This window comes from Lipotes vexillifer, unplaced genomic scaffold (genome assembly GCF_000442215.2).
Source record: "Lipotes vexillifer unplaced genomic scaffold, Lipotes_vexillifer_v1.1 scaffold1017, whole genome shotgun sequence".
NCBI lineage: Eukaryota > Metazoa > Chordata > Mammalia > Artiodactyla > Lipotidae > Lipotes > Lipotes vexillifer.
The window spans coordinates 2653477-2663181 of NW_006772141.1; the positions used below are offsets into that span (position 1 = coordinate 2653477).

The 9705-nt window shown below is 51.2% G+C and overlaps 1 protein-coding gene across 1 annotated transcript; it reads left to right on the top strand.

Moving 5' to 3' along the window:
* The first annotated feature begins 921 nt into the window (after nt 1–921).
* Nucleotides 922–5299, top strand: BDKRB2 (bradykinin receptor B2). The gene is made up of 2 exons (XM_007447326.1): nt 922–986; nt 4207–5299. The coding sequence occupies exons 1-2, from the start codon at nt 940–942 to the stop codon at nt 5297–5299; spliced, it is 1140 nt and encodes a 379-aa protein (XP_007447388.1). The 5' UTR covers nt 922–939.
* Nucleotides 5300–9705: the final 4406 nt, after the last annotated feature.

Consider the following 9705-nt stretch of genomic DNA (forward strand, 5'->3'; position numbering starts at 1 on the left):
CTCCTCTGTATTTGTCTCTTAGGCTCGAAGGCCCTGGAGATCCTGTGTCTAATTCATCTCCGTTGCATCAGGGCGAGCCTGTCCTCCAGTCCAGCCCCCTCCCCTGAGCTCCAGACCCATGTGCAAGTCTCTAAGCGCTTCAAACCTTACAGGCTCAAGTCTAAACACATGATCCTGTCTCTCCAAGTTAGCCCTTCCCATTCATCCCCTTCATAGGAGACAGCAGCACCGGGACGGGGGTGGCAGCATCCTTGATCCCTTCCTTACCCTCATTTCCACCTCTCCATGTCCAGTTTTGCTCCAGACGCGTCAGTGTTCCTCCCTAAACACCTCTGGAATCGATCCTCTATGGTCTCCATCATCCCGTGCCTATAAAAACGGGCAGCAACTGCCCCTGACTCCCCCACAATCCAGCCACCAGGGCCTAACACACATCTGCACCCAGCGTCTTCCTGCCCCAGGGCCTTTGCACCTGCTGCTCCTTCTGTCCAGACATCCTCCACCACCATCCTTTCACCCAGCTTACTCCTGCTCACCCTCGGGTCTCATAATAAATATCCACTCAGCCCCTGCCCGTGGCTGGATTAGAACCCCACATTCCATGCTGTCACGGGACCTTGCATTTTATTTCATAGGATTTATGTCAGTTTTCGGTAACTTAGTGACTGAGTCATGTCTGGCTTCTCCGTGAGACCATAAGCCCCCGGAGGACAGACGCTGTGCCTGTTCTCACATTACGTCCTGGCACCCAGTGTGTGATGGATGCTTAATAAGTATTTGTTAAGTGAAGGCCTCCGTTTCTCTCCCCTAGTGGGGAATACGTGTGTTTTATGGTCCCCAGTCCCACCACCTAACTGTCTTTTCTCTTCCAGTCAGCCTGGGCAGGCCGGTACTCACGGCCCCCTCTGAGTCCAGGTGTTCTCTGCCTGGAAGAGATCAATGATCCAATCTGTTCATGAGGACACCGTGCCCACCACTGCCTCTTTCAGCTGAGTCAGAGGGATTCCTCGATTTACTATCTATGGGGCAGAGGGGAGGGGACAAGCTGGAGAACACCTAGGAGAGCACGCCCTTCCTCTCAGGGACAACACGTGAAGCGCCAGGCAATGTTAAACCCAAAGACAAAAGTTCTCAAGGGCTGGTGAGGCTGGTGTTCCAATCCCCAAAGGCCTGTCGGGGGTGGAGGGAGTGGATTGTTCTGTTTGAGGGAGGCGTGTGCAGGAGAAGCACACATTGCACAGGTGGCCACGTGTGAATGACCCCAGGTGAACGTGAAACGAAAGAGATTGAAATTCTGAAGGCAACACAAGAAATCAGACAGAGACGTGGCATGTCTGCAATGGAGACGGGACGTCTCCAACACGAGGCTGACCTCTGGGGAAGGTCTGAACACTCTAAAGAGAGAATGTGGGGGGAATTGATCCTGAGTGGAAGCAGAGGAAAGAGAGAGTCAGTCCTGAGGGGGGCAGTGTTAGGAAGACAAAGTGGGAGCTGGGCCCAGCTGGGCCTCTAGGTCCTGTGTCAGGTGTCACCTACTATGGACATGACCAGATGGCCATCTCAGCTGGGGCTATGGAACACGGGCCCTATAACTCTCAGTCAAGCACTCCCCAGGCCACCTTCTAATGATCCTGTGGCTTCTCAGAGCAGGTATGGGCCAGGTGCCATCCCGTTGGCTAGGGACTGCCTTGTGGGGGAAATTAACAAGCAGCATGTGGTGTGACACTTGAGTGTCTAGAGAGCTGGACCATGAGAGACAGCAGTGCCCCAGGTCTGGGGCACTAAGGAAACAAGTTTTTTGTACCTGTAGAAATCGGGCCAAAGCCTGGACCAAGGGGACCATGTAGGGGAGGTCTTACCTTCAGAGGCTCTGCAGAGAAGCCTGCCAGTTTCCGTGGGTCAGAAATTTAGGGTCCAGTGGGGATGGCTTGTCTCTGTTCTGTGATGTCTGGGGCCTCAGCTGGAAGACTCACAGGCCGAGGGAACAGAATCTAACCGAAGGCTTCACTGGGGCCAGAGGATCCATGACCAAGGTGGCAAGTCGGTTCCTCTCCATGGAGCCTCTCCATGTGGCTGCTTGAGTGTCCTCACAACATGGCGGCTAGCCTCCCCCTGAGTAAGCAAACCAAGAGGCCAAGGAGGAAGCTGCAAAGCCTCTTACGCCTTAGTCTTGGATGTCACACACTGCCGCCATGGGTGGGAAGCAAGTCACTAAGTCTGGCCACATTCACTGGAAGAGGAATTAGACTCCACCCTTTGAAAGGAGGAGTATCGAAGAATTTGTGGACATATTAAAACCACCCTCCACTAGGAGGGCCTCTCCAGAGCGTATCTCCAATAGGGACAAAGCCTCACTTTCTCAGCACCCATTGAAGACTGTCCTTATCCCCTTATTCAACCCCATCACTTGCCACTTCCAACCTCCCCATCCAACATCTAGTCCACCTGCCAGAACACACCAGCAGCTTCCCCACTTCTGTGCTTCTGCTCAAGCTGCTCCTTCTGCCTGATCTGCCCTCCCTCCTTCTTGGCCCCTGCTGACATTCTCTTCATCCTCTGAGACCCAGCTCCAGAGTTACCTCCAACCTCCTCCCCCCACATCTGTGTCCCTTGCCCCTCCTCCCACCCCTCGGCGCTCACGGCGCACACTGGGTCGCAGGTGTTGGGAGCACGGGCAGGGCAGGAGATGTGTGGTGTTCCCCTCTGGGTCCCTAGAGCCAAGGTGGAGCTCAGCACAGAGGAGATGCTCATGAAACATTTAAAGCGAAATTTCATCAATGAGTGAGTTCATCACACGTCTCCAGTCTGGCCCCTCAAAGCCAGCCAGCTGCTCCAGGATGTTTTCTGGGAAATCCCAGAGACAATCAGCAGATTCTTTCCCATGATCTATTGCTCAGCTCCTCCCCCACGAGCCTACCCAACAATCAATTGCCCAGGAAGAGCCCCTCCACCTCCACCTTCCTTCATCCACCCCACAGAGCACTAGGAAAGTGCCCAATTAGTCCTGCCCTTCGCATTGTGCTTTTAGTTTTTCAATGTGTCTTCATACCTACTCTTTGATTTAAACCTTGCAAGAGCCATGCAAGGCAAGCCAGGGAGAGAGTAAGACTCTACGACAATAAGGTGGAAGCTCAGAAAGGTCAAGCAATTTACCCAAGACAACACAGCTAGGGTTGGAGCCAATGTCTATCAAAACCCCATGCCTCTTTGTTGAAGTCGGAGAGGAACTTCCAGAAAGTGAACTGCCCCCTGGTCTGAGTCTCACCACTGGTCTGAGTCTCAGTGTGAAACAGGAGCCAGTGGGTTAATGATGGAATCACCAATATAAGAGCAAGAATCTGCCAACAGCGGTGCTGGAGTTTGACATTGGTTATTTTAATAAGTTCACAAAAAACAGGTAATTATTCATGTTTATTGAATCAAGTGCAGTGCTTGGGGCTTTCTGCACCCTGTCTCAGGTCCCCACCACAAACCTGAGAAGATTTTGTCATTCCCATTTTACAAGGTAGAACATTAAGGTTCAGAGAGGTTAATTAACTTACCCAAGGTCACACAGCTAATGAATGAGCCAGGCCTGAACCCAGAGGACTGTCTGGCTCCAAAGCCCCTTCCCCTCCCTTTTCATCAAGCAACCTCTGCTCATCATCAATGCTACACTGATGGAAGGTACGGAAGCATGATGCTGCCCTCTGCCAGAAGGAGACAGGGAGTGGGCAGATGGACTGTGGTCTCCGAGCCAGGTTGGAATCTCCCTGTCTGACATGATATCACTTTTCTCTTCTAATAAATTGCTCACCCATGGCCAGGCCACAAGAGGCTGAAAGAGACCAGTGCCCTTGTGGGGGTGGGGGCCTGTGATAAGGAAGGAATATGCTGTGTATCCTCCCATCACGGAAGCTTTGAGGAGGTCCAGGGTCTAACACTCACGCTTGTTAGTCTGGGTGACGGATGCTGGTCAAGTACACATCCCAGTGGAGCCTGGAGGTGAAGAACGGGAGCTCTCAGTTTAAGTCCAAGGAGCAGAGGCTCCTTTCTAAGACCCTGGGGACACAGGTATGCCTGAACTGCCTCTGAACACCGCACAGAAAGGGCCTGAATTTCACCCCTGACTTTGCCTTCTGGAAGCATCCCCCTGTCCTTCTGCACCAGTTGTTTCTCCCTCCTCTTGTGACCTCGAGGTGTAACTGCCTCTCTTCCACTGTCTTGCAGCGCCAAAATGTTCAACGTCACCTTGCAAGTCCTTGAACCTGCTGTCAACGGGACCCCTCGCCAGAGCAGCAGCTGCGTCCACCCCGACTGGTGGAGCTGGCTGAACACCATCCAGTCCCCCTTCCTCTGGGTCCTCTTCATACTGGCAGCTCTCGAGAACACCTTCGTCCTCAGCGTCTTCTGCCTGCACAAGAGCAGCTGCACGGTGGCGGAGGTCTACCTGGGCAATCTGGCCGCGGCCGACCTGCTCTTGACCTGCGGGCTGCCCTTCTGGGCCATCACCATCGCCAACAACTTCAACTGGCTCTTTGGGGAAGTCCTCTGCCGTGTGGTGAACACCGTGCTCTACATGAATCTCTACAGCAGCATCTGCTTCCTCATGCTGGTGAGCATTGACCGCTACCTGGCCCTGGTGAAGACCATGTCCGTGGGCCGGATGCGCAGGGTGCACTGGGCCAGACTCTACAGCCTGGCGATCTGGGGCTGCTCGCTCTTCCTGAGCTTGCCCATGCTGGTCTTCCGGACCATGCAGGAGTACGGGGCCGAGGGCCACAACGTCACCGCCTGCATCATCATCTACCCGTCCCGCAGCTGGGAGGTCTTCACCAACAGCCTCCTGAACTCCGTGGGCTTCCTGCTGCCCCTGAGCGTCATCACCTTCTGCACCGTGCACATCATGCGCGTGCTGCGCAACAACGAGATGCAGAAGTTCAAGGAGATCCAGACAGAGAGGAAAGCCACTGTGCTGGTCCTGGCCGTGCTGCTACTGTTCATCGTCTGCTGGCTGCCCTTCCAGATCAGCACCTTCCTGGACACGCTGCTGCGCCTCAACATCCTCTCCAGCTGCTGGGACGAACACGTGGTTGACGTCTTCACGCAGATCGCGTCCTTCGTGGCCTATAGCAACAGCTGCCTCAACCCGCTGGTGTACGTGATCGTGGGCAAGAGCTTCCGCAAGAAGTCGCGGGAGGTGTACGGGCGGCTGTGCCGGCAAGGGGGCTGCGGGGCGGAGCCCAGCCAGACGGAGAACTCCATGGGCACACTGCGGACCTCCATCTCAGTGGAACACCAGATTCACAAACTGTCGTAGTGGGTGGGAAGCAGCCGGTGAGCAGATGTCACCAGGGCTACTAACGCGGGTGACGATTGTTGGACAGTGATTCTCAGGATGTGCCCCAGGAGGAATGGAAGGAATCCCAAGTGTGACCTTGGACAGTGAGTCAGTGTCTCCAGTAAATTCCTTCCCGGCTCAAGTTGCAGATAACAAGGCTGTGAGGTTGGAGTGATCTGGTACACAGCCAAGGGCTCCAGAAACACAAGAGTATTATTGTTCTTATTTGCTGCCACCCCTAGACCAGCCTGCTGTTTCCCAGGAGTGGAGGGAGCCTGGGGGTAGGGGCAGGAATGACCGAGCTTCCCTCCCATGTGGTGTCCCACCTTGCCCCAGCATGACAGCTCAGATCTCCAGAAATGCCACCCAGCTTTGGTGCAGCTGCTGAGTGCCCACGCAGGGCTCAGCTGAAGTTTTGCCTTGGGTTTCTTTAATCCACTCAGCTAGGACTTCGGAGGATGATTTCTCAGGTTAATGAAGGTTAAACTCTGAGAGATCCATGGTGTGAATCCAGAGACCAGGATTCTTTCATTCCCCTCATGGAAAGACAAGTGGTCTGTGCCAAAGAAGAACCCAATAAGCACTTATCCAGCACTTGCTGTATATGCAGCCTTGAGCACTGTAGGTAAGAGAAGAAAAAGAAAGTACAGTCTCAGTCTTGAATGAACTTGCAGACTCATGTGGGGATAAGTCAGCACCTGCAGCCACGGTCAAGCAAGGCACTGTGGGCGGGGCAGAGCAGAGGGGTGAGGAGAGGCCGCCCCCGCTCAGCCTATAACTAGTTGCACGTGGCTGTGTCCCTGTCTCGGTTTCCTCCTCTGTAACACGAGGCTGCTGGGGGATTAAAGGAGCTAACAGGCATAAAAGTACTTTGACAAATGAAAGGTGCTATGTAAATGTGAGGCATTATTACGCCCACAGAACAGGAATAAATTTATTATAAGGAGAAAGACACAGGTTCAGCAAAAGGTCCGTAGAGGAGAATCGGTAGCTAATGGTGGGGTGTAAAGCACCCATCAGTGTCTGACACATACTAGGTGCTCAAAATGTTAACTGCCTTCCACCACCTGGCCTTCCCATCAACGTGCGCGCGCGCGCGCGCGCGCGCACACACACACACACACACACAGGCATCTTCATTGGAGGTGGGAGGACGCCCTCCCCAGCCCGTAGATCATTTGCCCAAAGAAGCAACTGGAGAGGGGTCCGCGGCTCTGCCTCCTGTGGGCGGGGCAGGGGCGGCTCGTTGTGTCAAAGGGCGGGGTGGGCAGTGATGGACGGGTCGGAAAGCCGGTACCAGGTGTCAGGCAGGATGAAACTGGACCAGCATCCTTGGCCAGAAGCTTAAGACACAGCCCTAGTCCCAAGCCCGAGGTTCTCCAGGCGGAATTCGTTTCTTCTTTTTCTACACGTTTTATAAACTGCCTTCTGTGGCCGGCCCACGTGGAGATAACGGAGAACGCACCACCCAGGCGCCAACATCAAGCCCTCAGAGTCTAGGCAGGGAGGCACGCTCAGTAGCAATGGAGTTCGGGACGCATAATGCAGGCAGCGCCCTGGAAGCACTCACTCGATCAGTAAATGGGTGATTTGTTAGCGGGCTCTCTCTGGAGAGGATAGAACCTTCGGGACCAGGAGCATTTAGATGGCAAAGAGCCAATACTGCCCAATCCAGCTCTGGATTTTAAAAGAAAAAGAGTCACAGGAGATTTCTTCCCCATCTCAGCCTTTGTTTTCTGCTACGCATACCCCTCTGCCCAGATAAACATACACACTTCTGGCTGGAGAAAGAAAACAGAGGAAATAAGAAATAGGAACCATTTAGCATTAGAACGAAGTAGGAACCATTTAGTGATAGAATGAAGTTAAACCATGTGCATATTGTGAGTGGGGTAACACACAAGGAGGCTGGGCTTTGGAATGTGTACCACTCATTCATCAGTGGGTGTGTATGGTCTGAAAGTCTCCTATGAGCAGAGCCGCATCACAGCCCTGGGCCCCTAATGGTCATTTAGGGTCCATCTGTGGGCTAAGGAGCAATCGGTCTGTGGGAAGGGAGCTGCCCCATGGGCTGTGTTGGTACCATGATAAAGAACATCTGTCCTGTGAAAGGTCCAAAGAGCTACTACATTGTAAAGAGGGAGCATTTCACAAACAAGGAGAAATGGATGAACAGCATAAACATGTGTTTTTGTCCAGGGTAATAAAGGGATGAGGCATTTTTGCGTAGTTCTTTCATTTGTTACAACTCCCGAAAACCTGAGTCTTGTCACAGACACTGCCGTGGCGGTTAGAAGTCTTTGGCCTGGGGGTTCCGTTTATTTCCACTCAACCTACTTTAGGGCTTCTGTCCTACAAATCAGTGGTGTCCAAGCTATTGTAATTGCATATCCATATAAGTAAAAAATTTTGATTATATGTACCCAATACGTACACTTATTTACATGTATTAAAAGGTACACTCTAAAATATACTCAAGTACAATCTAAGAAATTTCAACAGGGTTTGAATATTTTCTCCCATCCCATATTCCTACATTGGTGACTCATTACCAAGCACCCATCAGGTGCGCATGAGGCCCCATGAGGCCCTAGAATCATAAGGATGACTGTAATTCAATCATCCGTGCATGAGATATATATCTATTAGGTGCCTTCCATTTGACAAGGTCTAGATCAAACCGTTGTCTAACTACTGCTTGCATACTACCAGTGATGGGGAACTCATTACCCACTTCATTTTGAGGTCCCTTCATTATTCATGCATTCATTCACTCATTCATTTAAAAAAAAAAAAACTTGCTTTCTGTGTCTACAGAACTGACACTGCTTTGTCTCCACATCCATCAATCCATGCTAGAAACCTGGGGCTCATGGTGAAGAGAAATAACCCTCTCTGCTATTCCTTACACCTAGTGAATCAGCACCTCTTTTACATTCCACCTAAGTGTTTCCTGGATCTATCTGCTTCTTTCTGTATCTAACCATCATCTCTTATTGGTCTCCCCATCTCTGATATTAACTACCACCATCTCCCAATTCATATTCGCCACTCTGCAGCCAATGATGTCTTTTAAGAAGGCAAAGACAATGATAGGGAAGCTATACATGTAAAGAACCTGTAAAGAACAGTGTTTAAGAGCAAAGGCTTTGGGATCGGGCAGACCTGGATTCCAGTTCTGCTTCTGGCTCAGACTCATTTGCTGTGTGGTCTTGGGCATCTCAGTTATCCTTTCTGAGTCTACATTTCCTCATCTGTAAAATGAGGATAGTAATGGCATCCACATCATAAAACTGTTAGCAGAATTAGTGTATGAAAGTGTTTAGCTTGGTACAGAGTTGGCAGTCAACATGCATGAGCTGCCATGATGGTGATGATGTTGGTGATGGTGATGATGATGGTGATGCTGTTGGTGATGGTGATGATGATGGTGATGGTGATGGTGATGATGATGGTGATGACGTTGGTGATGGTGATGGTGATGGTGATGATGTTGGTGATGGTGATGGTGATGATCATGATGGTGATGATGTTGGTGATGGTGATGATGATGGTGATGGTGATGATGATGGTGATGATGTTGGTGATGGTGATGATGATGGTGATGTTGGTGATGGTGATGATGATGGTGATGGTGATGATGTTGGTGATGGTGCTGATGATGGAGATGATGATGGTGATGATGTTGGTGATGGTGATGATGATGGTGATGGTGATGATGTTGGTGATGGTGCTGATGATGGAGATGATGATGGTGATGATGTTGGTGATGGTGATGATGATGGTGATGGTGATGATGTTGGTGATGGTGCTGATGATGGAGATGATGATGGTGATGATGTTGGTGATGGTGATGATGATGGTGATGGTGATGGTGATGGTGATGATGATCATGATGGTGATGATGTTGGTGATGGTGATGATAATGGTGATGATGATGTTGGTGATGATGTTGGTGATGGTGATGATGATGTTGGTGATGATGTTGGTGATGGTGATGATGATGATGATGATGATGGTGATGGTGATGGTGATGATGGTGATGGTGATGGTGATCATTATGGTGATGATGTTGGTTATGGTGATGATGATGGTGATGCTGTTGGTGATGGTGATCATGATGGTGATGATGTTGGTGATGGTGATGGTGATGATGATGGTGATGATGTTGGTGATGGTGATGATGATGGTGATGATGACGGCTGTGATGGTTATGATGGTGGTGGTGAAGGCGATGGCTGTAATGAAGGTGATGGTGAGGGTGATGATGGCCCTCTCTAACAGGAAGCCTTTCAGTAGTGTCCCACCACTCTTGGGATAAAGCCCCACTTCCATAAGGTGGCTCGCAAGACCCTTCACAAGCTGGCCCCTGCCTTGTCTCTTTC